This window comes from Echinops telfairi, unplaced genomic scaffold (assembly GCF_000313985.2).
Source record: "Echinops telfairi isolate 266 unplaced genomic scaffold, ASM31398v2 ScPeMD7_5805;HRSCAF=6673, whole genome shotgun sequence".
Lineage (NCBI taxonomy): Eukaryota > Metazoa > Chordata > Mammalia > Afrosoricida > Tenrecidae > Echinops > Echinops telfairi.
Window position 1 is genome coordinate 1,968,072 of NW_022109704.1, and position 27,978 is coordinate 1,996,049.

The window sequence follows — 27,978 nt, forward strand, 5'->3', positions numbered from 1 at the left end:
GGGGGGGAGGGCAGTACTGGATCAGAGGCAGGCACGGATTTCTTGCAAATGCGGAATTCCCGATGCCCCATCGCTTCCTTTAAAGCCTTCCAGATCTGGGAGCCTTCAGAAAGGTGGGGACAGATAGACTGGGGATGACAGAGATCTCTGTTGGTGTATAGAGGATAGGTCAATGGAATGGTTTAGAATTTGTGGAGAAGGCAAGTGGTGAGCCCCTAGACCACTGGGGGAAATTCAGAGACCTTGTACCTGTTGGTCTGTCTGGATGGAGGGATGAGGTCGCCTTCAGGGGAGGGAAGGCCAGGGTGGCTTCAGTCTTCATGCCCTGTCTCCTCCCAACCCTAGCCCTCATGCTGGGATGGCAGAAGATGAACCTGATTCTAGGAGCCCAAAGGCTGGGGGGAGGGCTCCCCGAGCCCCCCCAGGTAATGCGGAGGCTGGTGAGCCCACCACCCTTCTTCAGAGGCTCCGAGGTACCATTTCGTAAGTACTCATCACTCCCTCCACCTCTTGCTCCAAACCTAGGTGTAGATCCCCGTAGCGCCTCACATCCTCTGCAGATAAGCTGTCTCTCCTGGAGCAAGTGCATCTGACCAAGACAGCTCCCCCACCCCTCGGGGAAGCCATCCTTGAGCACCTGCTAGGCAATTCAGGCCTCTTCCCACCCCTAGCTGGCCAATAAAGGTAGGAGGGAAAAGATCTCTGTGCAATTCCCATGTTTCTCCTCTTCCCTACAGCAAGGCCGTGCAGAACAAAGTGGAGGGGATTCTGGTAAGTATTATCATGGGGGAAGGGAACAACAGAGATGGAAAAGGGGCGGGATGAGAGTGACGGGGGTGATCTAGGCAAAATGAAAAGTAGTGCCTTCCATCCTGTCAGAAGAGAATTGACTTCACAGTTTGCTGCCAGTTTGACCTTGAACATCTCCCTGTCACTCTGACCTCTTGTATAAAAGACCAGGGAGATCCCCTTCATTTCCCCCTTCCACATGGTAGCCCATAGAGGTCCTCAGAGCACAGTGAGAGTCCAGCCGCAGATCCTCTTTAAGGTTGTATTTCAGTCTGACAGTCTATAAATCAGTTAGCCTTTTATGGTAAGGAGCATGGGGCTCTACCCTGGGTACGTCTTGGCTTTACTGTTTCTCCTCCCTGTGTCCTCTACCAACTCAGCAAGATGTACAGAAATTCTCAGACAACGACAAGCTGTATCTCTACCTTCAGCTCCCCTCAGGGCCCAGCACTGGAGACAAAAGGTAGGCTTGTTACAGAGTTCCGAGTGTCAGGCTTCCCTGACTCTTGGAGAAAGGCTTTCTGGGAAGGGGCCGGGTGGATAGGAAGACTGACAACTGCCATGCTTGATGAAAGAGGAAGACCTCTTATCCTGGTTTGGCTTACCAGGGACAGATGGATGCTGGGTGAACTCACGTGGTCCAGCACCTACTGAAGTGGTAGTTTGGGTAGGATCAGGCCAAGTGTTGGGGGTCTCAGTAGTAACGGCTGTCGATTTTCTCTCTCTGTCTCTCTCTGCAGCTCAGAGCCCAGCACACTCAGCAACGAGGAGTACATGTATGCCTATAAGTGGATCCGCAACCACCTGGAAGAGCACACGGACACCTGTCTGCCAAAGCAAAGTGTTTACGATGCCTATCGGTGGGTGGATTAGCCTCTTGCCCCCAGAGAGCTCCCTGGTTTCCTGAAGGGTTTCCCAAACTTGATCCCTAAGGGACCCTCCGCACCTCTCCACCCACCCACCCCCGGCCACCACCACTGAGTATCTCCCTGTCCTGTCCCCATTCACTCAGGAAGTACTGTGAGAGCCTCGCCTGTTGCCGCCCACTCAGCACAGCCAACTTTGGCAAAATCATCAGAGAGATTTTCCCTGACATCAAGGCCCGGAGGCTGGGTGGCCGGGGCCAGTCCAAGTATCCTTGGCTGGAGAGCTGGGGGCTGGGGCCAGAGGGAGGAACACTGGGAAGTGGAGAGGCAGGAGCAGAAACAGCATAACCTTCTGAAGAGTCTTGGAGATCCCTGTGTACTGGCTGCTCCTTAGCTTGCATCAGATATTGCTACAGTGGCATACGAAGAAAGACCTTGGTAACTATGCCACCCCTGCCTGGACTTGACCTGAAGGGCTCTGAGAGCGTAAGTAACAAATCACTCTGATTCCCACCCTTTCTCCCAGAAGTCTTTGAGGCAAGTTTTTGACAGCTAACAGAGCTTATATAGGTCATTACAGACATAGCTTCGTGGGTATACAAGATAGGCCCTTCTGACAACCTGAAGGCTGAGACAGAAAATGAACGTGGGGTTTTCCAGAATGGAATGGGCAGTCACGCCTATCTCTGGTCTGGTGTCGGCTATGGCCAATATGTATTGGTGTATTGAGAAGGTCCAGAGGTCCCTGCCTTTGGGATGTGATTGGGCGTGTCCTTTACCACTGCAGCCAGAAATGGGCCCAGAAGTGACCCAGGCACCTCGGGATGAACTGGTGGAGGCAGCCTGCGCCCTGACCTGTGACTGGGCCGAGCGCATCCTGAAACGGTCCTTCAGTTCCATCGTAGAGGTCGCCCGCTTCCTGCTCCAGCAGCACCTCATCTCTGCCAGATCCGCCCACGCTCACGTGCTCCAGGCCACGGGGCTTGCTGGTAAGTGGACTCGCCTCTCTTCCGAGAGGCCCTCAGCCTCTTTCAACTCCCAAAGCCCCACATTCTAGCATAGCAACACCTTGGCTCGCCCTTCTATTCCCAGAGGCCATTCTAGGACATACCTTAGACCCCCTCTTCTCTCCTTCCTCTGTTAGTCGGCCTCCCCCTTCTGTGCCTCACCTTCATTCTCAGTCACACGTCATTTCCTTCTCTCTGCAGAAGAGGATGAACATGGCCCTCGAGAACGGTTATCGAAATCCAAGAATGGTGTCGAGAACTTGGAGGGTGGAGCCTCAAAGAAACCAGAGAGACCAGCCCAGGTAAGGAAGGTCATGCCCTTGGCTCGACTGTCCTGGGCTCGGGCGTACGCAACCCTTCCCCTGGTTTGCCCCATGCTCTTTCTCCTCCTCGTCTCCTGTTGCCGTCCATATCCAGCTTCCAACGCTTACAGTGGTCTTCTCTTAACTTTTTAGCCTTCCAAGGAACTGGAAGCCCGGGCTGGGCCTGGCCCCCCTGCGCGTGGAGAACGGAAGAAGAGTGTAGTCGAGAGCCCGGCCCCAGCAGCCAGTGACCCACAGGTTAAGGCCCTGGTGGCTCGACTCCCTCTGCTCCTGCCCCGGACCTCTTGCTCACATATCCAGCCAATTCGAGTCTCTCCACCTATTCTGGCCCCCAAGCTCTCTCAAGGCCCCTTAAAAGTGGCTACATTGCCTCTGCCCAGCAGGGCTGGGGTTCCTCAGGCGGCAGTGCCCATCATTAACATGATCTTACCAGCCGTTCCTCCTTTGCCTGGGACTGGGCGAGCTCCACCTGTGGGTCTCCCTCAGCCCCGAAGCATGGAGAACAGGGAGGTAGGCATAGCAAGCGACCCGGGACCCCATGACAAGGGCGTCAAGAGGACAGCTGAAGTACCTGTGAGTGAGGCCAGGGGGCAGAGCCTGCCAACAAAAGCAGCGAAGCAGGATGGAGAGGATGCAGGAGCTGATGCCAAAAGAAAGCGGGGGCGCCCTCGAAAAAAATCAGGTGGAAGTGGGGAAAGGAATTCTACCCCCGAGAAGTCAGCAGCTGCCCCGGACTCCGCCCCGTCAAGGTTACCACTGGAGACATGGCACTCTGGAGGGGCAAGCAACTCCTCGGGAGGGTCAGAGGGGACAGGGCTAATGGGTGAGGCCGAGAGGGGGACAGTGCTTGCCCAGGGTCAGGAAGATGGTGCTATTCCCAAAGGGGTACGGGGCTTTAGTTCTCGACATGCCAAAGAAGCAGGGGGGAAAATTATTGTCACCCCCAAAGTGAGTGTCATCAAGGGCAGTAGAAGCCAAAAGGAGGCCCTTCCGTTGGGAAAGGGAGAAGCAGAGAGTGCCACACAGGGTAATGAAGGCTTAAAGGGGCATGTGCTTCAAAGTCCCTTACCCCATGACCGGAAGGACCCCAAAGCAACCCCCCCGTGAAAGGTGGGGAAGAGGATTGACGTGTGTAGACATATGTCAACTCTGCCTGCTTAGCAGAAGCCCTTTTGCACTTGCTTCTCACTTGGCTAACCTTTCCTTAAGGGAGCCCATTCTCTGTACAGCTGCTGAGTCACCTCGTCTTGCCTAGCGCCTAGTCCCGCCCCGGACCCGCCAGCTTGATACCTTTGCCTTCAGCGTCACTAACAAAGCTCTAGTGACCTCCTTACCTGGATCCCTGTGCTAACCTGTGGGAAGATAGGGATAGTTAGGGTAAGTCTGATGAATGTAAAGCTTAGGAATCTTGGTTTTAAATCCTAAAAAGATTAACTCAAACTGGCTTAAAAATCAAAAGGCTTTATTGTCACAGATACCTGTAAACTTCAGAGGTTAGGGTTGGCTCCAGGTGAAGCTTGATCCAGGAGCTCAATATATCTCAAAGTACCTAATTTATTTTATTCTTTATGCTCCACTTTCTGTAGGATCATTTTAAGGCTGGCCACCTCGTGACTGCCAGCACTTCTAGGGTTACATGAGCCCTCATTAAGTGGGGGCTCTTTGTGACAGGGCTCCCAGCAAAAGCCCTTCAGATCCACTCTGCTCAGGCCAGCCTGGGACACACATCCATCCCTAACCAATCACGGTGGCCTGAGGATGATATATGCTCATTTGCTTACTCTACACCATGGACTGCACTGTACTTTCTTTACAATGGCCAAGCTCTTCGGTCACCCAGGCCTAAATGAAGACTGTAAGGGGGAGTTGCAGAGGATGCTGCTAAGACAGACAAGTGATCAGCGAGACCTACTTGCTTTATCCATCTTAGTCTTGTGTCTCCCTTACTAAGGTTGGCGGGCGACCTCTTTCCTCTTGATCGGGTCTCAGAAGGAACAAGAAGGGGGTCACTCTCTTTTAGGGACTCTCGGTAGGCTCTGTGTAAGGAATGACAATCCCTTGCTTCCATCTCCATTCTCAGAGGTGGAGCGGCTTCCCTTTCCTGTTTCTGAACTTTCATTTTCCCCTACACGCCCCCTCCCTCTTTCACCAGGAAGAGTAAAGCTATGGACTTCCTCCTCCTTTCATTAAATTCATTCCGTATCCACCAGGTGTCAGTCTCGTTATCCGTGTGGCAGGCTTGTAGGGTTTAGGCTAGTCTTGGTGCTTGGCAGAAAGGAGCTCTGCACTGCAGGGGGGCGCCACTGGGGAAAGAATGCAACCCTGTAGCTTTGCCCTTGGGGAAAAGCAGTAAACCAGTACTTATTGAGGAGCTACTCTGTCTTCTGCATGGAGTGGCTTCTGTCAGGGACGCTTGGTTTTCACCGAGAAATAGAGTGGTTGCTTTTTTTTCAGGGAGACTGCACTTGGCCACTTATTTCCACTAGAGCTGATTTCTAAAAAATATGTAATATTTGATATCTATAAAAACGATATGTAACAGATTATGAAGCATAATGATAAAATACCTAAAACCCATCACCCAACGTACATTGTAAAACATTACAAATGCCATTGAAGCTACTTTTGTTCCCTCCCCAAACCTGTCCCTTGCCTTTCAGTACTGTCCTTCATACTATGTTAATTGCCAGATACAGCTATATATTTAACCATATGTGTATATATATCCTTAAGTCATGTATTATTTTTGCGCCTTACAAAAACATTGCCTTCTAATGATCCTCTGGAGTTTGCTTTTGTCACTTAACAGCATTTTAAAAACTCATCTTTATTGTTCTCGAATGCTGTGATTCATTTTCATCTGTGTACAATTCCATCAAGTACATAAACCACAAACTGGTTATCCAGTTGCTTACTAATGAGTATTTGGGTAGTTCCCAGTTTTTCGCTATTCCAAACAATGCTGCTACAAACATCCGTGTATGTTAGTGCCTTTTAGTAAGATTTCTAAAAAGATATCTAAGATGGTTCTCTTGTGTATATCCTTCTGAGTTGGGGCCTGGCCCCTCGTTTGTCTTATTCTCTGGAAAAGTTTACACCAGACTGAGATGAAGTGTTCCTTGAAAGTTGGCTCAAAGTCACCCAGAAAGCTTTCTGAGCCTGACATTCTTTGTGGAAAAAGTTATAACTATTCATTTAATTTATTAAATACAGGCTACTTGTGCCTTCTGAGTTAGACTTTTCTCATATGATGCATGCCTTTCTATTTGGCGTACAGTTGTTTGGTTGGTTCACTTGTTTTGCCTGTTTTCCGGGTAATCGTGTCCTTTGCCTCATTTCTACTGCTTGTGTCTTTCCTTTCTGGCGTAGTTGCACCAGGAATTTGTGTGCTGTACTTGTCTGCCTCAGATACTGCTTGGAGCTTTATAGATAATCTTCCTTAGGTGTTTGTTCTTGTTTCGTTAATTATTGGTTTAACCTATAGTGTCTCCTTCTGCTTTCTTGTTTGATTTTATGTTCTTTTTAACATCTTAATTTTGGCACTTAAGATAACTAACGTTCTGTCTTTGCTATTTTAAGTTTTCAAGAACCTGTTTCTCTACATCCCACAAGTTTGCCTATATTGTACAGTATTGTCATTGAATATTTAGATTTCCTGTATGACTTTTCTTGACTCATGACTTATTTAGAAAAGCCTTATGCATTTCCAAAGGTCTGTGGAGAGTTAAAAATGTATCATCTTTGATACTGATTTCAACTCAATTACATATGCTCTGATAATATGGTCTCAATTACATCAACAGTTTGAAGTTTGTTGGGATTGTTATATTCTGTAACTGATCTGGACTGTTTAATTTGTTATCTGCTGACATGTACGCATTGTAATTTGTTTCCTTATATATTCTGTATGTGGGGGGTATGATCTCATATTTTGTGACACTTAATGGATGGGACTCCTGGGCTCTAAATTGGGGGAGAGTGGGGTACTTTCTTCCAGAAAGGATTGACATTTGCTTCTCCACAAGCTAGGGGGTGCTCCTGACCTAGGACCATGTCAGCGCCACTCCAGAGTCCAGGTTTAATTCAGGAATCCTAGGTTTTCTCCTCTTCCTTGGCTAGACCCCAGGCTTAAGCTCAGCTTATAGTGCTAATAATTAGCACTGGACCCCAAGGCAAACCTGCTTCTACTGCATGCAGCTCAGGTTTCCTTGAGGGTTCAGCTTAATGTTTTGTTTTGGTTTTTTCTTCCCTTTAAGATTTCCCTTTCCAAAAAAAGGATTTCCCTTTCGAATGAATCCAACAGTATGCTAAGACATGCCACTCGCTGTCATTTTTACTATTTTCCCTCTTGTTTCTTAAGTGCTGGGCATGAAAAGTTGGTAAGACATAGGCTGCCTTCAAACATTTTAGTTGGTAAGACAGACAAATAACATTGTTAGCACAAGTGTCCACTATGTTCAAAGTAAGCACAGAGTGCTATGGGAGCCAGAAGAGGAACACAGGTCAGGCAGGGCTGGGAGATGGCTTCCCAGTACAGGTGAGTCAGAGTTAGCGGGGCAAGTTGAATTGGTCAAGCAAGGAACGAACAACACACAGGAGCTGCTGCATGGTTCACCGTGCTGCACAGCATCTGTCGTTCAGAGCAGTGGGGCAGAGGAACTTGGGCTAGCTTCATGGGAAAAGGAAGCATGAGTTTACAGTCAGTAGGGTTTGGCCAAGCCCTGGTGGTATCCTGTTGTGTTTGTGCTGCTGATTACAGGTCAGTAGTTTAAATGCACCAGCCACTCCGCAGGAGAAAAGCCTGATCGAAACCGACGGACGGGGTGGTTCTACTCTGTCCGTAGGGTGACTGTGAGTCAGAATGGACTCAATGGCAGGGGGTTTGGGTTTAGTTTTGGGAGGCCTTAGGTGAAAAACAGAAGGCATTCCAAGAGAAGCAGGGGATAAGGAAGGGTACAGAGTGTGAATACCTGCATGACAGTACAACACTGTGAAGAAGAAAACAATACATAACTATTAAAGCTATTTGTTAAATTATTGTATGACGTTTTCATTAGAGGACAGAGGTATCGGGGTCAAAGGAGCCAGCCAGGCAGCTGTTGCCACTGTCCTTGTGGAATGAGATGAGGGATTGGGCCAGGCTGCTGACAAGTAAAAGGTATATGGAACAATATGCCGCTGGTGAAAAAAACAGGACAATCGCAGGAAACACTACCTTTACTCTGCTGGAGGCTGGGGATAGGGCCATTCACTTTGGAGCCTAAAGCACCGAAGGATTTGGATTTGTGCAAGAGTTACAATTGTGCATGAGTTCCATGTATTTTTTTAAATCTGCCATGAAACAAATACTTCTGCAATCCAAGGGATTTTCAGTTTATTCGATGAAGGGCTAAACTAAGATTTGGGGAATTACCTATCACTTCTTTGCTAACATTCCTTTCTCTACAGTCCCCTGCTCCCCACCCCCCAATCACCTTTGCCTATTTTAGGTATATCACAAATATTAAAGATAATTTAGAATTTGATAAAATTTGAAATAATCCTTTACTATTAATTAACCAAGACCAACTCTTCATCTCTAGTCTTTGGTCCCAAATAAATGATTTACTCTTTTTTACATTTAATAATCAGCTTTCGGTAGAAATGAAATCAAGTGTCACATTTGCCTACGTACTACATACAGAGAGGTTTGCCAGTATCCACTTGTTTGAGTGTTTTACCTCGTGGTTTATTCCCCAGTAGGCCTGATTGTCCTGGAAGATCATCTCACTGATCCACCCAATGGGTAAAACTAAGCATACACATACACAGTGCTGTCTTTCCTAAGAAATATTTATAGGAAGGCAGTTGTTTACTGGAAAGGATCTTCCGCAGGCTCAAATTTAGCTTTACCACTTACCATGTGATTGTGAATACATTATTTCACTCCATTTTTTCCAACTACAGATTGCCACTCAGTGGGGCGTGAAACCTATTCTGCAGCTTTTAACAGTACTTAAAAGACAGGGGGAAAGAAAGACTAGAACAGGTAGGTTCATTGCACATAGTAAGGACAGGTACTGATTCATGAAACTTTTATTTCAGTTAAGACATCCTCAGTGGCCATAATACAAAATGTACTAGGGTTGAATTAAAACAATTTTGAACAACAATGACAATCATTCTGAAGTTAACTTTTCCACAAAATGAGATCAAATCCATTTCACAGAGGTATAATGAAGAACAAATGAGATACTATTTTTCCTCAGACACTCAGGGCTCAAACAATAACTGCCTGCATCTTTTTCCCTTAGGAAAAAAACTATATCTATGGTTTAGAAGGAAATTTTCTTTCACTATCATTTCTTTAACCTATTTATAACATGCATCTTGTATTTTTATTAATTCTTGAATAATAAGCTGTCTTTCCCCTACTTGGTACAACTTAAATGACCTCATAAATGACATGATTCTGTCCTGTCCATACTTTCTTGCCCCCACCCTTTGCCCTAATGTGCCATATACATACTTACCCATCAGAGCAAGAGGCTTCACACACGCCCAAGACTGTGGGTTCTCACAGGGTCACATGCCATCTATCTGAAACTATCACGTAGCGTGCAGTGTCACCCTAGGGCCTACCATAGGTGAGAACTTTTCTGCCAAAGTCAACTTTAGAAAAGGTTCAAGCGGGTGAGGTGTTCGAGTATCACAGCTGCTCGGCTGGCATTTCCACTCCCATAAACAGTTACAGTCTCAGAAACCCACAGGGGGTCGCTCCAGTCAGCACTGATTGGCAGTGAGTGTTTTTGGTTTATGGAAAACTAGCCTTCAGCTTTATATTTTGACAAGGCCTTGAAAAAGGAAAGGCAAGGTGGGGGGTAGGGGAGAAGAATAATTGGATCAAAATATTTTAAATATTTTTGTGAAAAATACGTTTAAAAAAAGTTTTTTTTTTAATTTCCTTTTATTTCAACATTTTTGGTTATTTCTTTAATGCCTAAAATGAACAACTGGATTCTCATATCTGCTTCTGCATATAATCTGTTACTTTATCAGCAAATACCTGTTTTCTTCCCAGTGGTGCAAAGTAGAGAGAAAGCTAGGATGGAAAGATAAATCCTTTCCTGCCTTAAGAAGTTTAAGACTAGAGGGGACTCAACACTGAAAAACAAGAGTTTGATTAAAAAATAATAATAATAAAAATAAACTCCAGAAAAGCAAAATCATGGAGATGCAAAGAAACATACATCTATGTATATGAACCCTGAGAGAAACAAAACCTGAAATAAACTCTTTATGCAACACTGTTCTTTGTGTATGTATAATTTAGAGAAAGGGGCATGGGGGGTCATGCTGCATTAATATAGGACTTAAAACTGCCTGGAGTGAAAAAAGTTCCTTCTGTTTTAACAGAGGTGTTCCTGATACCTTGTTTCTCTGTTGTCAGAAAATAAGCTTCCTATAAAAAGTAGTAATGTCCCATCTCTCTGCAGTGTTTCAAATGGCTAGTCAAAACCTTACCCCTTGAAGGGTTATAGTATTTTAAACTTGAGGCTACAGCAGGCTGATTGCCTCTTGACACACGCCTGACAGCTGGTTGGAAGCTGCCCACAGGCTGGGTCTGACAGGTGGACTGTGGTGACAGACATCTGGTACTCAAAGCTGACTCTGCTCATCTCTCCTTACTGTACTCCTACTTCAATATAGGTAATCTGCTTGCCCTAGTCTCAAGACTTGAGCAAAATTTCCATTCCTATTCTTCAATAAGACAGTCTTTTAGCCTTAGAATGCACTTGCCAACTCTTTTTTCTGGATCATTCTAGCATTTAAGACATGGTTCACAATATTTCTGAGATCTTCCATCCATCCGTCAGCAAGGCTCTTTGTATTAACCAAACTCCTCTTATGTGCTTTCCGCAATCACACAGATACTGCATTTGTTCTACTTTCATACATGTTACGTTTCCCATGTGTATTGTCAAACCATCACTCTTGATTTTGTCTGCTAACTTGACACTGAAGAATGACCCTGTTAGCACAGTAGTAATATGCAGTCTCTTGAACCTCTCAAAATTCTTGTTACATGAAAAAAAAAATTCTTGTTACATGTTAGCATGACTGCATCCTCTTTGCACTCATAAGAAAAGGCTCAAAGAGGTAAATTGGTCAACACAAATCTGTCCGTCTGAACCAGGGAAACATCCGAGATCTGGCCGTCAATAGCAATAAGGTCTCCATACGAGGGTTTTTCAAAAAAGTTTGTGGAATCATTGAATAAAAAGATAATGGCATTTGTCCAGAACTTTTTGAAGCCCCCTCGTATTAATTAAGGTCCTATGAAGAGTTGGGGCAGGCATGGGAAAGGGAGAGCTTTCCATCAGGGATGCTAACCTACAAATGAACCACCACCAAGCCCCCTGGTGGGGCACATTTTGTGCATTTGCTTAGTCCTGTTTCCACAGGAATGCTCGGCTGCCCCCAGAAAGCTTCACAGTCCCCCCGCCGGCCACTCCTCGGGGAGGGAGACGAGGCGGTCTGCTTCCGTGAAGACCCCGCGGGACGGTTCTACTCTGTCGGATAGGATTGCCGAAGCGGAACCGACTGGATGGTAACGGGTTCGGTTTGACTTGGGGCTTATTGTGTCCGGTTTTGAAGGAAGGGTTGTGCCCTCCAAGTCTTTGCCATTCCACTCACCCCTTCCGAGGCTGAAGGCCGAAGGCTGCTAGGCAGGGGGCAACCTCCGAAGCAAAGCCGCTGCCTCGCACCGGGCGGCCACCGCGGTTCTCACGAGCGACCCCAGGGGTAGCCTTCGGATCGTTCGACCGTAGTGCGGGTGACGATGTCCCTTCCCTTGTCCCCGCAGTGGCCTGACTTGCTGAGGGAGCCATGGCCACAGGGAAGGTGGGAATGCCACTGCCATGGGCCCCCTCACACAGAAACTCATGTACGTGTGGAAGTTCTGTGCCTCTTAACGACGACCGCACCTCAGGGTGCCCTCTGGGCGAGGGTCGGGTCCTGGCCGGGAACGCCCGCCCCTCAGCCTGCGCGCGCACGCCCTTCCCTCCCGGCTTCCTTAGCCTGGGAAACGCCTCTCAGGCCCTCCTCCCAAGGATTGGCCCCGCCTCCCAGCCGTAGGCCCCGCCCTTCGCTCGCTCCTTTCGGCTCCAACCATCTCGTCCCCGCCCCCTTTGACATTTCCGAACAGGCGTGTTCCGGGCAGCTCTCCGGACTGTTTAGGTTCCTATGGGATCGGCTGGGTCCTGAACGTCGGGCAAGCGAGGGATCCGGACTCTGGAAGAAGGGCTTGGATTTAGGAGGGGAATCCCACGCCGATACCCGCCGGGGGTTTCTGTTCCCCTCGGTTGTACGGAGAGAGGAAGAGAAGGTGGGGCGACCCGGTCGGACTTGACACTGCGCGAAGGCCCCTTCAGGCAGCGCCGAGGGCAGCCCCGCAGCCGGGGCCTGGTGCAGCCGCCGCGGCCGCTGTCAGGGAAGCGGAGGCGGCCAATGGAGCCCGGGAGCGGCTGCTGCTGCTGAGGCGGTGGTGGCGGCAGCCTAACCCCGACCACCCGTACCCCCTCCGCGGGGAGTCCCCCGGAGGTAAGCGACTCCACCTCCCTCCGTTACCCTTCCCTTTTCGGGGTGGGGAGGGGTGCTCGCCCACTCTGTCCCGCACAGCCGACACCCCACCCCCCACTGGATTCGACTAGAAAACTGCCCTCGGGAGGCAGCTGCACCCCAAGCTCCTTCTCCACCCTGCCCTCTTAGGCCTGGGACCCTCCTCTGCTTTTGGCTTCCTCTTCTGTTTAGCTCCTCCCCTTGCCCCGGGGATTTCCCCCTCCCTCACGTTTATCCCTGTTGCCTTCGCCCCGAATTATTTTCTAAGTCTTGAACCCTTTCCGTGCCGGGATGCTACCCGTCCTGTCCATCCTTGCTTATCTTGCTGCCATCATCTGTCCTCCTGCCCCAACCCTTTCCCACACAGCCCTCCTTTCTCCTTTCTCCTGTTGGGCCCCTTGGCTCCGAGGGCTCCCACGTCCCGGAGCTGAAGACGTGGCCCTTTCTTCTGCAGCTCTGTTGATTTCCTTACTTCAGTACCACCCTTCTTCCCAACTCACCCACCCAGCGTCCCCTGGTTCCCAGAGTTGATCATCCCCCTCTCCTCAAGGGGGCAAGGCCCTCACCATCACTCCCAAAGCGCTGTTCGCCTTTTGCGTAGACACTGTCATCCTCCCCCTTCTTCTCTTGACTGCTCTGTGATCCCTGTCACTGTATTTAGCTTCTCTCTCCCCTTCCTCAGGTCCCTAACCCCTGGTGGTTTGTGTCTGAGGGAAATCAAAGATCCGACAGGGAGTGCCTGTGTTTCCAATGTTGACACCTCCCCCGAGTTTCAGGGATTTCATCTGATCCTTGTGCCTTTGCGTCTGTTTTCCCTTGGGTCTCTGTGTTGTTCTGTGTCACACTTTTCTCTCCACAAACCATTATTCCAGGATCAACTCAGCCTTGAACTAAGAAGAAAATACATTGGGAAGAGGGGAGCCTCAGCTGGCTCAGGCTTCTCTGGGCAGAAGGGTGTTTCTGAAGGATGGAGCCCGTTTTGAAGAAGTCTCTCTCAGAGTCCACTTGGTTGACTGCTCAGGAGCAACCCCTGGCAGGGGTGGACAGGCCTGGACACTGAATGAGGTTGTGAGAACTTGTGTTTTAGATCATTTCACTTTAGGCTTGTTTTAAAGTGCTGACACAGAATGGCGTGTCTTCCCACCCCTGACCAGAGCCAAGAGGAATCCGCTTACCTATCTGCCTTACTAGAGTCATTTTGGTTTGTTCCAGGTGAACACAGATCTGGGCTGGAGGGGTAAGGGCCTGGAGGAAGGTGGGGGGACTGGGAAAAGAAACATGAGACAATGGAAAGAGCTTACTCCTTTGGAACTAGGACTCTTGGGTTCAGCATGTGACTTCCTTACTTGACCTCTAGAGTGACCTTTGTTGGAAAAATGGCCCACTCTGTAGACATTTGTGCAGTAATAAGTTAATAGCAGGATGTGAGTTGGGAGAAAGATTAGACTTGGTTTATTTGTTTGCAAAATATCTCAGGTTCCTCAGACAAAGGTATTTATTAGTGGTGGCTTAGTCGCCCGCAGAATTTTCCTTCATCTTGGTCCCTCTGTTGGATCTTCCTCGTCTTCTAGTCTTTAGCCATGTTTGAAAGACAGGCTACAGGCCTGCTGCTTTCTACTGGCTCTTTATTCCTGCTCCATTAAGCTGGGCCCCTGGAGTGTCACCTTAATCCACAACACAGTATTCAGTAGGGATGTATAGAATGTATGTGTGGGAAAGCCTTTGAGGAAGCTGTTGGCAACGACAGCTTAGAGTGCTCTAGGGCTCAGGCAGGTACTCGTTGCTGCTTTCTGGATGTGCCATGCCCCTGAAGAGGGCATGCGAAGTTTCAGTCATCTTTCGACTCTAGGCTGTGCCACCTTGTCCCACTTATCCATGTCTTCCTTTTCTCTAGCACAGTGCAGTCTCCTCATAGTACCCCTTTTGGGGAGTAACTTCACCCCTTGGAAACCTCTCCATCCAAAGATCATGCTTTCCCTAGTTTCCCTGGTTGCTTCTCAGAACCAGATTCTCACTGAATGAGAGAACGTGTTTGCTGAACATCATCCAAAGCAGTAAATGGAATATCTCTGATTTGGGAAAGAGGTTTGAGAGGAATCGTTTCATCACTGGCATGAGACGAGAAAGGGCCTAGTAAAAGTGCATTTGGAGCTTGTGGGGGAGGAACAGTTCGGGAAGAGGTGAGTGTGCAGGTCGCTTCCGTTACCATTTCTGTTTCTGCAGGGGCTCCCAGAGCTGGCTTGGGCTGTCTGGCTGGAATCTGCTTCTACCAGCTCCATGGCCCTGTGCAGAGAGTTCTCAGCCTGATTCAATATTGATTTAACTACTCTGAGACCACTGCCCTCCCTACCTTCTGCTGGCAGCTTGTGAATGCCCTCTCCCCTGATGCCACACACACACACCACCACCACCACACCCCTGGGCCTAGGGTAAGCAATTACTTGGTTCCTGGTGGGCCCTGAGCCTGCTTGACTTCTTGGTCCTGGGTCCATCTCCACCTTGACTGTTGAGGTCAGAGATGCCTCCTTTTAAAAAAAGGCTTGGGTCAGACCTTCAGACATGAGGAGGACCTTCTCATCAGAACAGGTAGGCCAAAATGACAGAGGATCTCTCTTGAAAAGCAACGCCTTTAAAAAAATGTACCCCTAAAGAAACACATGCACTTGAAAACAGCATCGGTCTCTTTCCACTTATCCGTCCTCCTACTCCCTCGGAGTGAGCCACTTTTCGTTATTGCAGTGTTTCGTTCTGAAGGTTATTGCTGCTACTTTGGGTACACATTTCTTCAACATTACAAAAGAATTTCGCTTTAGAAGATTTATAACTCCTTTTTACATGACTGTAAAAAATTGGTGGAAAAAGTGGAATGTTCCCATGAACTTTTCGAAGCCCCCTCATATAATTATATCATTATTTTTCTTTCTTCCGCTGACCACCAGTATAACTTTAAGTAATATGTTCGAAGCTCCCTTTTCCATAAGGAGTCCTGGTGATGTAATGGTTACGAGTTGGGCTGCGATCCACGTGGTCGGCAGTTTGAAAGCACTGGCAGCTCCTTGGGAGAAAGACTAGGCTTTCTGCTCCTATCAGCAGTTACAGTCTTGAAATCCCCAGGGGATCTCTCTGAGTCCGCATTTGACTCAATGGCAACACATTTTCTTTTCCATGGAGAGCCGTGGTGCTCACTCTGGGAGAAAGATGAGGCCGTTTGCTCTATAGAGGGTCATAGTCTCAGGAACACTACACAGTGTCTCTGGAGTTAGGATCAACTTCAGGCTGTGGGTCTGGTTTTGTCTTTCTCTTGGTGTTTTCATTAACGTTGAGCCTTCTTTCTCGTGACCCACTCTGTAAATGAAGGTAGTAGTAGCTCCCTCACCCTTTCCCATCTCACATGAGCTATATCTCAAAGGAATCTTCTCAAGGAAGAGGAAAATTGAGCTCCCCGGCTGTGTGGAGGCCAAGCTGGAGGTCAGATGGTCTCATAACAGGCCTTTCTGTGGGCATGCAGACACCGATTTAAAAAAGACGTCAAGATTTGTCTGAACCAATGCATGTTTGCCTGAGGTTTTGCAGTAGAAAATGGTGATGAACTGGGTGAGGGGATAGAGGAGGGGTCCTTTACCATCCTGCCCCGGCATAGACCAGTACAGGAAGTCCTTTTTTGGAGTTGGAGGCCTGGGGGGCGGGGAGTTGTTTGCCTAGAATCATTTGAGTTCTTGAAGAGTGAGAGCCAGGCTAAGTGGTAGCATCCCCTCCCTGCAGAGAGTCCTTCTCCACAAACGTGAATTTAAGTGCTTGGCCACCCAAAACGCAAGCGCGTCCGCTCTGCCCCTATAGCTGAGCCGTAACAACCCCTTGGTGTTTCGAGCAGGGCGTCCTCTAGTCCCCAGACAGGAATTAGGGAGTCCAATCAGTGGTCAGCATTCCTTCCACCGCCTCCGTCCTAGTAGCCAGCTGCTCGGCTGGGAAATGCTTCCCTTCCCTTCTAGTTGGAGTAGAAGGCCGCGGTGCACAGTGTGGAGCCTCTTGGAACAGTTGTCTGAACAGCTTGTGAGATGGCAAGTGGAGGGTCGTATTAACCCCGAAGGCTGTAGGAGTTATTTGGCATGAAGTATTTAAATGATCTTTCCTCTTGTCCCCCTTGTTCCTCTGACTGCGAAGGGGCAGGGTAATGTTGGACCCATTCCTGCTTTCCTTGGTTTTCCATGCTGTTTACTTTCTTCAGAATGGTTACCCACAAAAGCTGTTATTTTCTTTGTATTTGAAACGAATGAAGGAACTGATGTTGAGAACCATATCCGAATTTAGGTTCTAGAGACTTCTTTAAATTTCTTATTGTCTAAATTGACAGAACCCTAACCCTCTTCAATATGCAGGCAGTCCCTGTGCCCCAGAGAGGCCAGGCGGGAAGGCCCAGCCACAGCTCAGTGATTCGGCTTTCTCTTCCTCTCCCACAAAGAGTGACAGTCTTGGAAACCACAGGCAGTTCTCCCCTCCCTCTAGGGTTGCGAGGAGCCGAGTCGACCCAAGGGCCCGAGTTTCCAGTTTGAGTGGCAGAGTTCCTGTGGAGAAAGAGGTTCGGTTTTGTCACACCTCTTGGCATATGTTTCCCTGGAGAGTCAAAGCTGTACAACAGGAGAGCCTGCTGTGTGGCGAAATCCTTCGGGTGCCGGGAAAGGTGGTTCCCAGATGAAGCCTGAGCGTTCTTTTGCCTGCAGGTTAAAAGAGGTGATGGTGTCTTTACCACCCTTGTGCCAATAATCCAGTTGTGGTTAGTTGGAGTGACCCACCTACTGAATTTCCTAGTAGGATCTGAGGTTGTATGTGGAAAAATCATCTTACGTTTTATTTTCTTTGGCAGTTTTGCAAAGAGGACTTTAAAAAGCTTTCAGTGACTTAGAAGTTTCTAGAAGAGGAGAACGGAAGGCTATATCAAGCTTAGATTAAGAAAAAGCTGGTGGTATTGGATGATTTTTCTCAGCTAGCATGTGAGTTTCTGAGCAGACCTAAGTGATAGGGGGTCCCAGTTGACTCACAGTGGCCCTGCAAAGGTGTGGCTGGGGAATGATTAAGGCTTCCGTCTTCCTGTACCCCTGTGTAATTCACAGGTGCGAGTAGAGACAGATCCACATAGGTAGCCTTGCTGGTTCTACTGCTCAGAGGATACTGCTTAATGTGAGGGAGAGCACCGTGAGAGTTGCCACCTTACTGACCCAAGCTCACGCTGCAGTCAGAGGATTGCATTCAGGGATGAGCTCTGTGCTTGACAAGAGTTGGGAGAGAAAGAGCCATCAGAACCCCTTGATCTCTGAGAACAGAAGAGCTCCCCACCTGTCATTCTGGCTAGTCTTACATGGCGACTAATGGGAGTCAGGGAGCTGGACCGAACGATGTTGGGCAGGTCAAAGTAGCCTTGCCACTTACCCTTTCAGAGATGTCAGAAGAGGCACTGGAAGGGTGGCAGTGTAAAGGAGGGCTTCCAGGAGAGAATGCGTGACTGGAGAAACCATACCTGGAGCTATCCTTCCACCTACTCAAAATATACGCACCCAGAGTCACCAGGGTCAAAAGGTAAGGTCACTAAGAGTTGGAAATGACTTTCTTTTTTTTTTTTTAAGTGATATGATTTATTTTATTTTATTTTTTAAACATTTTTTCAGGGGCTCATACAACTGTTATCGCAATCCATACACACATCAATTGTGTAAAGCGCATTTGTACATCATTCTCAAAACATTTTCTCTCCTGGAAATGACTTTCAATCCACTTCTCTCAAAGCCTGTGACTTTGTCTTAGACTTCCTCTCTTCGTGTCCCTGTGAAGATGCCACAGAGACCCTTGTTGGCTACCTCCCGACTTAGGAGCTGCAGGTGACGTGATACTAACCGCCCACCTCTCTCGCAGTCCCAGCTCTCAGTTGTCCCCCTGCTCCGCACGGTTCGCCTGCCCTGGGGCTGCTGAGGCTGAAACAGTGCGTTTAGAGGGTAGTGGCTTTTGTCAGCACTGTTCTTTCACTGAATCTCCTCTGGAGCGCCTCCAGCGAGGGAGCCTTAGTTACACACTTCCTGTTCCCTGCTCTTCAAGCGTTCTAGAGCCTCAGAGTCCCCACCTGAGTTCTTCTGACCACCCCTCAAGCCCCTCCAGCTCTTAGTGAGTGAGTATGATAGCAGGGCAAGTAGTGTTGGAGTGGGCTTGGGCTAGCTAAATGTTTTAGAAGATTTTTTTAAAATGAGCTAACTCTTAATCCATTTCCTTTTAAAAACGATTCATATATGTGTGTGCCAGCCCATGTGGCTCTTTGCACTGGAGGGGACAATGATGCCACAAAGAAGGACCAGCAGTTAAAATGGCCCAGCGTTAGCAGGGTTGGTGACGGGTGTTGTAGAGCTCTTGCTTTCTCAGTGAAGCCTGGCATGAGGTTTGCTGGCTGTTCTTCCCTGGGAGCTCTGTATCTGCAAAAGATGGGGAAACGTACCTACCACTAGGAAAAATACATCAGGACATCAGTATGAAATCAAAGTGAGACGTGCAGGGCATGTGTATAGGGTCGCCTGTGATTAAGGAAACAACTGCTTGCAGGGAAAGAAAAAGGTGGTGGGAGGCCTTGAAAGGAAGACAGGGGAGGGCCCAGGCTATAGAAAAGTCTCTGAAGAGCTAGGCACAAGGGAGTAAGACTGGGATGTCTCCGCAGTCTACTGAGGAGTTGTAAAGCCACATAACGGGAACTCGGGTAGAGCAGCATTTTGCCAGTACTGCCTAAGACCAGGCTAAGCTGAGTCGCCAAGTAGAGCAGGAATGAAGAGCAGGAGTGGAGCTAGGCCAGGAGGACAAAAAGAGGCGTCCGTGGGAAGGCTTCACAGAGAAGGCGGGACCGGAGGAGGGCACCACTGACCAGTGTCTGTATGTGTCGCCCTCTCTCCCTTTTCCTTCCTTCCTCCTGTAGCTTGGACGCTCCAAGTCTGGCTGTGGCCATGGGAGACACGGTAGTGGAGCCTGCCCCTCTGAAGCCAACTTCTGAGCCTGCTCCTAGCCCGCCTGGGAATAATGGGGGCTCCTTGCTAAGTGTCATCACGGAGGGGGTCGGGGAGCTCTCGGTGATTGACCCGGAGGTGGCCCAGAAGGCCTGCCAGGAGGTGCTGGAGAAAGTGAAGCTTTTGCATGGAGGCGTGGCTGTCTCCAGCAGGGACACCCCGCTGGAGTTAGTCAATGGGGACTGTGTGGACAGTGAGATCCGTTGCCTCGATGATCCACCTGCCCGGATCCAGGAGGAGGAAGAGGAGATGGGGGCCACTGCGGCTTCTGGCACGGGCAAGGGAGCAAGAAGGCGGCGGCAGAACAACTCGGCCAAGCAGTCTTGGCTGCTGCGGCTGTTTGAGTCCAAACTGTTTGACATCTCCATGGCCATCTCCTACCTGTATAACTCCAAGGAGCCGGGAGTGCAGGCCTACATCGGCAACCGGCTCTTCTGCTTCCGCAATGAGGACGTGGACTTCTACTTGCCCCAGCTGCTCAACATGTACATCCACATGGACGAGGACGTGGGCGATGCCATCAAGCCCTACATCGTCCACCGCTGCCGCCAGAGCATCAACTTTTCCCTCCAGTGCGCCCTGTTGCTCGGGGCTTACTCTTCAGACATGCACATTTCCACTCAACGACACTCCCGAGGGACCAAGCTACGGAAGCTGATCCTCTCTGATGAGCTGAAGCCAGCTCACCGAAAGAGGGAGCTGCCCTCTTTGAGCCCAGCCCCGGACACCGGGCTGTCTCCTTCTAAAAGGACTCACCAGCGCTCAAAGTCAGATGCCACCGCCAGCATAAGTCTCGGCAGCACCCTGAAACGAACAGCCAGCAACCCAAAAGTGGAAAATGAAGATGAGGTAAAATTCTGGGGCGGGGCCAAACTGTGTGATATGGGGTAACTGTCCTTGTCTCCCCTTCCCTCTGTTTCATCTCACTGTGATAGAAACATGGGAAGTTGCTATGGAAAATCACTTTAGAATGCATGTATTCCAACTGCCTCATTTTACAAAGGAAGAACTGGGAGACCCAGAGAGATAAAGTGACTTGCCTCGGGTCAGATGTCTCCTTGAGGGCCAGGCTGCCCAATGTTGGTTTTCCTAGATTATCCGCACACTCCATTAACAATTACTTGACTAAGAAGTGTGGTAGAGACCCTCCTAATCCTAACATGGCACTTGACATATCTACCAGAGCCTCTCAGCGTGTGGCCTAGGTGTGCAGAGTTCTCTGTGTGTGAGTGGGGAGGACATTAACTCAGACATCGATGTCACACTCCTGCTCATTGCTCATGATCCCGCTCCCCTCGCCCCTGACGATCCTGCTTTTGTTGACATTAGGGGAGCGTTCGTTCCTATCACTCGAGGTATCTGCAGAAAGCCTGCCAGCCTGTCTTTCCTAGGGGGAGGATTGCCATGCTGGCATCTTACCCGTGTCAACTGGGAGAAGCTAAAAGGGACGAGGGAAGGAGTTAAGTTTGAACCTTGCCGAGTCAGGGTCCTGGGGGCTGGGAAGAATGGAGGTGACAGCAGCTGCTGGAGTGCCCAGCTTAGGGTAGGCCACAGGGGAGAAGCGAGCGCAGCAGGCACCCACCCGCACCCCACTTCACATCTGGGCAGACGTTACCCCCTGGACAGCCAAGTGCTGGTGACCTGGGGTCCCAGCCAGACAATGGCCCTGCTCCCATCCTAGCTGCCAGCCTCAGAAGGAAGAGAGAATGGAACAAGGAATTTGCACTTGTTGGAAATCTCTCATAGCCACAGCCTGGCATCTGCCTCTGTGGGGCACATACCCTACCCGCGCTTCGGATACAGTGGGACTTCTTTGAACCAGTGGGAGGTCAGAGTGACTAGGGGAGGGACAGGCAGGAGGGGGGGAGATTACAGAATCCACCCTCTGGAAACTAGGTATTAGTATAATAATTTGGCCCAGGAGTTGGCCCAGAGTTAGTAACAGTAGAGCTAACAACTTAATAGGTTGCTAGACATGGTGTCAGGGAAAATTCCTCACACAAACATAGAGAGGTGGTGGTGGTGGTGAAGCCTTGTTATTGTTTCTTGGATAAACCGACACAGTCTCTGATGCATGGTGACCCACCCCCATGTACCCAGAACAAAATACGTTCCCTGATTGGGCACCCTCTCACCATCATTCATACGCTTGAGTCAATTGTCCGAACCCGTGTGTGTGTGTGTGTGTGTTATTTATGATTAATTGGGAGTTAATACACGTATCATTCCTTAGTTCAATCACGGCAAGCAGAATTGTAGCGTTGCTACCACAATCCATTTCCAAACACTTTTTCTTCCTGGACTCCTTGACATGTCTCCTTTTTATCCCCCCCACCACCACTATCCCCCACCCCCTGAAACCCTTATTCTACTTGCTGTCCCTATAGGTTCGTCATTCCTGGGTTAAGCAGTGAGAGCCTTCGGAGGGGTAGATGATTGACCAAGGTCTCTCAACTAGTGACTGTCAGACCAGGATTCAAATCCCGACCTGGTGCGTCTAGTCGTTCAACCAGGCCACCCAGATTAGTTCTCTGCAGCCACTTTCCCAAGCCCCCTCTGCTAGGTTCTTAAGGGCCTCGCAGCTGTCAGGCCATATGGAGAGAGCAAAGCTACCACGGCCTTGGCTGTCCAGCTTTCCACATGTGCGCATGGCAGAGCCAAGCTGTTCTCAGAAGCAGGGTGGACCCTTTTCATTGCTGACTGAGCTTAGCAGTGGAGCCCAAGGTGGTTAAGGGTTGCAGAACAGAGACGAATCGACCTTCTAGGTTCTGGTGGCCTTCATGTCAGGAAGGTTTAGGGAGCTGTCCCCTCTTGGGCCCAAACCCCTGGCCGTATGAGAGTGAGCAGCTAGGTGTCCCCTGGCAGACTTGGTTTTCTCTGTACCCAGTAGTTCTCAGTGGTGGTCCTTGGACGCTCTCTCTCCCCTCTTCCAGGATGAGACTGTGCATGGCACCAACTGGCGGCTATTCTGTGAGGCTTCAGGCCCCTAAGATGGGTTACAGCGTGGCCTTATCCCAGCTCACCAACTCCAGGAAAGGGCGGCGATGCCTCCTGCCTAAGCCCTCACAGGATGCTGATGGTGGCAGGATGAGCCACCTGAATCCACTCTGGCTCCTCCTCGGGAACTGTGATGGAGAGAGTAAGAGGGAGGGAATGCTACTAGGCCAGGAGCATTTTGAGGATACATCTGTACGAGCCTCCCCGTGACCAACATAACAAGGGGATTGGTTTTCCTTTTCTACCTTCTCCTCCCTTACCTTGCAGTATTCATTCATTCAGCACATACTGGGTTCACTCAGTGTGCAGAGCCCCAAGTGTGCAAGAGAAAGTGAGGCTGAGAAAGGTAGAAGAGGCCCTGTCCCTGTCTCCAGTAACTTACAAGGCCGTAGGGAAGCACCATTGTCTAGGCAGCTGTTAAGCATGTGACTGACTGTCTTGAAAAGCTGTTTTCTGCCCATAAGCAAGAAACACACAGGTTGTTAAAACCAAGCACACAAGTTCCCAAGGCCCGAATCCCTAGGTAGGACCTGGCGCTCTGCTCCCAAACTCTTGCTTGCCTTACGGGTTCCCGATGCAGGCCTGCCCGGCCCCTGTCCCCGACTAGCAGAGACTTCAGGGCAGTGGTCCCGACTGCTTGTCTAACTCTCTTCCTGCCCAGCTGCTCTCCCCAGCTCTTCTCTTCCCAGGCTTCCGAGGAATTCCTCCCACTCCCAACAGGGGCTGCAGCCGAGTGCGTCCCTCTCCCACTGGTTTCCCAGCAAAGCAGTTTCCTAGCAGCCTAGTCAGGCAGCTCGGCTGGGGCAGTTTTCCTTTCCCTTTGTAACCAAATGTGAAATATTTTGGTGTGAAGCCGAGCAGCAGAGAATGATTTCAGTGCCACCCCCACCCCATTGTAATGCCACTCTCTGTAGACGGTGTTGTCTTTTTCAGACAGCAACCTTTGTACAGAGAAATCTGCTGCTCGGGCCACACTGCAGGTCGGTGGGCCTCGGCCTGCTAGCATGTGATGTCAGCTTCTGGGACCTAGCTGTGCTCCCTGGAGCTCACTCAGTATGCATGACTCAGGCCTGGGAGGTGGAGGAGAGGGTGCAGGTCATAACACACACACACACACCACCTCCCCACCCCCACCCCCGAGGCTGGGAGTGAGTCAGACAGTGGACCTGTGACCTGTCTGGGAGAGTCAGCAGGCGTTTGCCTCGCGGATCCACCATCCTGCCTACTGTCCCTTCCCTGGCCAGCTCTTGGGTATAAACTGAACTCTACCCTGGCAGACTGACCGCCTCAGTTTCCCCTTCCACCTACTCAAAGTGGAAGAGTTGATACCTTGGGGAAATGTTTCCAAGCTTGATCTCCTAGATTCTCCAAGAAAGAGTAGAACTGGCACCATGGCCTTGAGACCAGCTAAAGGTGGCTTCCAGAGTGGAAACTCAGGGACTGCTGCCCCAGGGCCCTGGGAGCTCTCAGGACTTTGGCCCTTAAGGCAGGCACCTCCCCTCTTGAAGGTTAGTGCACTCGGGCTGTCTGGCTAGCCCTCCCCAGACCGAACCCAGGCTGGCCTGTGCCTCAGAATGTGACTGCTGTGCAGGAGACTTTGACCACTGTCCCTTGTCCTGTTTTGCTCCCCGAGACAGGAGGCCCCAGCAGGGGAGGGGTGATGACGAGGGACAGCCACTGCTCAGCTATTCTGCCTCGTCCATGGCTTTAGGTTGAAGCTGGCATCCCACCTAAGCCCAAAAAACGGTGGTATTATTGAGTGTCCTGTGAAATAGCTCAATAGAGGGAGCCTCAAGCTCAGTAGACGTGGGACTTGTACGTCTCTTGCTTCCACCTAGGCCCTCTGGTGGCCTAGTGGGTTACATGTGAGCCTACTACCCGCCAGGTCACTCACTCCCTGCTGCCCTGAAGAGTTAGAGCCTCAGAGACCCACAAGGGCAGTTGCACTCTGTCCTATAAGGTCGCTGGGAGTCGGCATCCACTGACTCGTGACAGTGAGTTTTGAGTTGAGGCTTTTGCTTCCTCCCTCGTCCAGCACCAAGGTTTCCAGTTCACGGGCCTGGGGTGCCCTCTGTGACCCAGGTGCCAGGCCGGGGTGGGGCCTACAGGGAGACAGACTGGGGTGAGAGGATGTGTGCCTGGCACTGCACGTTTCCCTTTTCTTCTTTCTCACGGACCTTTCTAGAAGCTGGCGGGACATGGCATTTTCAGTGCGGGGGCTGTGGAGCTTGGTACATTCAGTCCGTCTCTGGTCAAGAGTCTTGAGAGTGTACAGAGCCGAGGAGCATAGCCTGGCAGAGCTCCTTTGCCCAGGGACCCAGTGTCAGGGTTTTGCCCTAGAAGGAAGCCCCGTGCCCCGTGCCCCAGAGCATGGAGAGGCTGGGGTGAAAAGCTGGTTGCTTAGTCTCTCTTGGCCTGCTGGGCACAGAGCTGGCTGATGAGCATCTGGGCCAGGCCTTTCTGGGTGGACTTTCTTCCCTTAAAACAGACAGGTAGAGCTGCACAAGAAGCAGTTCTAATCCAAGTTGGAGCTAAATGCTGTACCTTTGTCTCTCTCCCTCCCTCTGCCCTCCGGCCCTTTCCCAGGAGCTCTCCTCCAGCACCGAGAGTATTGATAATTCATTCACTTCCGTAAGTGGGGCCAGGCTGGGACTGGGTGGCAGGCTCCCCCACAGCCGCATTTCCTCTCCCGTCCCCAGGTTTTCTGAGCCCCCAGGCCATGACTATCGTTATAAGGGCTCTTTTCTTCCTGGGTGACAAGCCCTGGAGAGGCCCTACTCACTGCTGCTGACTGAGCAGATCTCAGTCCATTCTGTGCTCTGAGCCAGTGGCTCCCAGTCTCTGGAGTGAACAGCTGGAAGAGAGGTGGCATTTACCCCGGGATTGGAGTGAGGAACTGCTTGGCAGAAACCTCCAGGATCCCGTTGCTCCCACCCAGAACCCTTTCCCCATAGTTTCTGCCAGGTCTTCTCAATGCTTGGCCCTTGCTGGGGGAGCTGACTCCAAATGAAAGCAGGATTTCAGTCTGGGGGGGGAAGTGGGGGTGGAGCTGACTCCAAATGAAGGCAGGATTTGGCTTCCAGGAAGGTTGGGCTTCCCCACAATCAGTTTCTTTTGCAACCTCTACCAGTTTCTTCCAGGTCTGAGTTCTTCCCCTTTTCCAGCTCACTGCCCTTTCCAGTCTCCTCCTCGCCCCCCCCCCTCGGGATGACCTCAACACTAACCTCTGACCCTCTGGGATCTCAAGGTCATGGACCTTGTTGCTGGGCAAAGACGTGAGAGGAAATGCGGGAACCCTCTGGGAATTTGGATAATTTTTACGGGGTTTTTTTGTTTGTTTCTTTGTTTCACCCAATCAATTTTCTCTGTTCCGTGCTGATGATCCCCGTTCTGTCATGATTCCTGTCTCCTCCCACATGGCAGAGCCCCGCTCAAGGCCTGGGGTCACAGCTCCTGGAATATTTTGGGGGACAGTGACCCAAGTGCAGATTTGGAAGTGGGAGGACAGAGGGGCCTTAACCTGTTCTCTGAGGTCTCTATGTATTGATTGGGGTGGTGGGTCCTCGGGACAGCGACCATTTTGTCCCCTGAGGGGATGGATCAGTGTGTGGGGAGGGGAGCGGTCAGAGGAAGAAAGGAGTACGTTTCCAGATTTTCTCATCCTTTTTCTCCAAGAGGCACCCTGGAATACTTCCAGGGGCCACAGAAGCCGAATTCTGTTGTCCCCTTCTCTTTCTTCAACCCCACCCCCTCAAAGCATTCCTGACGGACTCAGACACCCTCTCTCTCTACTTGTGTGGGGCTCTGAGCTGCACCGCTGGCCACAGAAGTGCTCCTCTGGCCCTGGCACTCTTGCCCATGCAGAGGCAGGTCCAGGACTGCTCCGCTTCAGAAGCAGCTTCTTTTGCAGTGAGGGAGTGAGAGTAGAATTTCTCAAATCAGGAAACTGAGCAAGCCACACAGAGGGGGGAGAGAAGCTGGTGAGTGGCATGCTGCTTCCACGAGAGGAGGAGATGCTGCTGTTGTCTGGCTGAAGGGAGCCAGGGATGAAACGTCGGGGCTGTCTTCAGAAACACCCCTGTGGTAGCAGGGCATTAGCTGGGCAAACAGCCCTCCTCACGGTTGAGTCGAGTCCTCCTTTTCCCCACTGCCACCTAAGTCCCAGATTGACTTTGCCCGTGGAGTGCCCAGTGGGAGGAGCTAAGCTCACAGCAGGAACCCAGGAGGGGAACCTCTTCCTTGAGAGGTTGGGGATGAAGACCCAAGGGGGAATCCTAGAAAAGAGCCAGGCCTACAGGACCACCGGCAAGCACAGAAATGGGGGTCATCCCATCCTCCATTCCCTCCCCCACCCTCTCCCCCCATCTGCTTGTTCTTACTCATTGAAGTGGTCTCTGCCCCCTCTTCTCATCCCCTGCATGTACACTGATTCCTTATGAGAGACTGTGGGTGGGCTGGGGTATTTCATGGAGAGCAGCAGCCATTTGAATGAAAAGCAACAAGTCTTTGAGGGGGAACATTGATTTGGAGCTCCCATCCCTAGCCTCATGGGCCCTGGCAGAGCCCCTCAGGGAAATCCAGACCCAGAGAGGGACAGCCCTGTTCTTGAGATGAGAGAAGTCTTGCAGGTGTGAGCACCGCTTCTCCCTGGGGCCCTGCCTGGCCTCTCTGGATGCTATTCCCTGCTTACCCTGCAGTCTTGGGACAGCTCCCAACACTAAAGTCTTAAGAAAAGAGAGGTGTCCCCCAGAAACAGCACATCTGGATTCTGGGGCCCCTTACCCTTAAGGAATAGCCTGTCCATGACTCCAGCTGGCAGAGGTGGACTGAGATCTCCTACCAGGACCAAAGGGAACTCCTACTCTGGAATTCTTTAGACACTGGGCTGCCTGGCTCAGATGGCCAAGGATAACTAAATGGGCTGGACCACTTTTTTCTCTGGTTTTTCACCCTCTTCTTTTTTTACTCCAACCTCCCACAGCCCATCAGACTGGCCCCTGAGCGAGAGTTCATCAAGTCCCTGATGGCAATCGGCAAGCGGCTGGCCACGCTCCCCACCAAGGAGCAGAAGACCCAACGGCTGATCTCGGAGCTCTCCCTGCTCAACCACAAGCTCCCTGCCCGAGTTTGGCTGCCCACTGCCAGCTTTGACCATCACGTGGTCCGCGTGCCCCACACCCAGGCTGTTGTCCTCAACTCCAAGGACAAGGTAGGTGGAATCTGACTCTGCTCCCCTGGTTGTCCATATGCCCAGCGATGTCTCCACCAGCATCCTAAAGTGCTAGAACTTCCCGGTTCACAGTGCTTGTGTCAGTTGGGACTTCCCCTCCATGCTGTTGTGAGCCTGATGTCCCGCCCCCCCCCC

At 50.5% G+C, this 27,978-nt stretch overlaps 2 protein-coding genes across 3 annotated transcripts in view; both read left to right on the top strand.

Annotated features, from left to right (window-relative positions):
• RFX5 (regulatory factor X5) overlaps window positions 1-8,022 on the top strand; it is an 8,663-nt gene extending 641 nt beyond the window's left edge. For both annotated transcript variants that reach the window (XM_045295654.1, XM_045295653.1), the window contains 9 exons: window positions 346-483; window positions 738-771; window positions 1,170-1,252; window positions 1,530-1,649; window positions 1,802-1,921; window positions 2,060-2,141; window positions 2,443-2,644; window positions 2,864-2,964; window positions 3,118-8,022. In XM_045295654.1, coding sequence (XP_045151589.1) covers window positions 359-483; window positions 738-771; window positions 1,170-1,252; window positions 1,530-1,649; window positions 1,802-1,921; window positions 2,060-2,141; window positions 2,443-2,644; window positions 2,864-2,964; window positions 3,118-4,092 — 1,842 coding nt within the window. In that variant the 5' untranslated portion in view covers window positions 346-358 and the 3' untranslated portion in view covers window positions 4,093-8,022. The remainder of the gene's footprint in view (window positions 1-345; window positions 484-737; window positions 772-1,169; window positions 1,253-1,529; window positions 1,650-1,801; window positions 1,922-2,059; window positions 2,142-2,442; window positions 2,645-2,863; window positions 2,965-3,117) is intronic.
• Window positions 8,023-12,162: 4,140 nt separating this feature from the next.
• PI4KB (phosphatidylinositol 4-kinase beta) overlaps window positions 12,163-27,978 on the top strand; it is a 27,097-nt gene continuing 11,281 nt past the window's right edge. Inside the window, exons 1-5 of the mRNA XM_045295638.1 lie at window positions 12,163-12,567; window positions 13,458-13,650; window positions 19,529-20,465; window positions 25,200-25,244; window positions 27,595-27,822. Of these exons, the coding sequence (XP_045151573.1) occupies window positions 13,646-13,650; window positions 19,529-20,465; window positions 25,200-25,244; window positions 27,595-27,822 (1,215 nt within the window). The 5' untranslated portion in view covers window positions 12,163-12,567; window positions 13,458-13,645. The remainder of the gene's footprint in view (window positions 12,568-13,457; window positions 13,651-19,528; window positions 20,466-25,199; window positions 25,245-27,594; window positions 27,823-27,978) is intronic.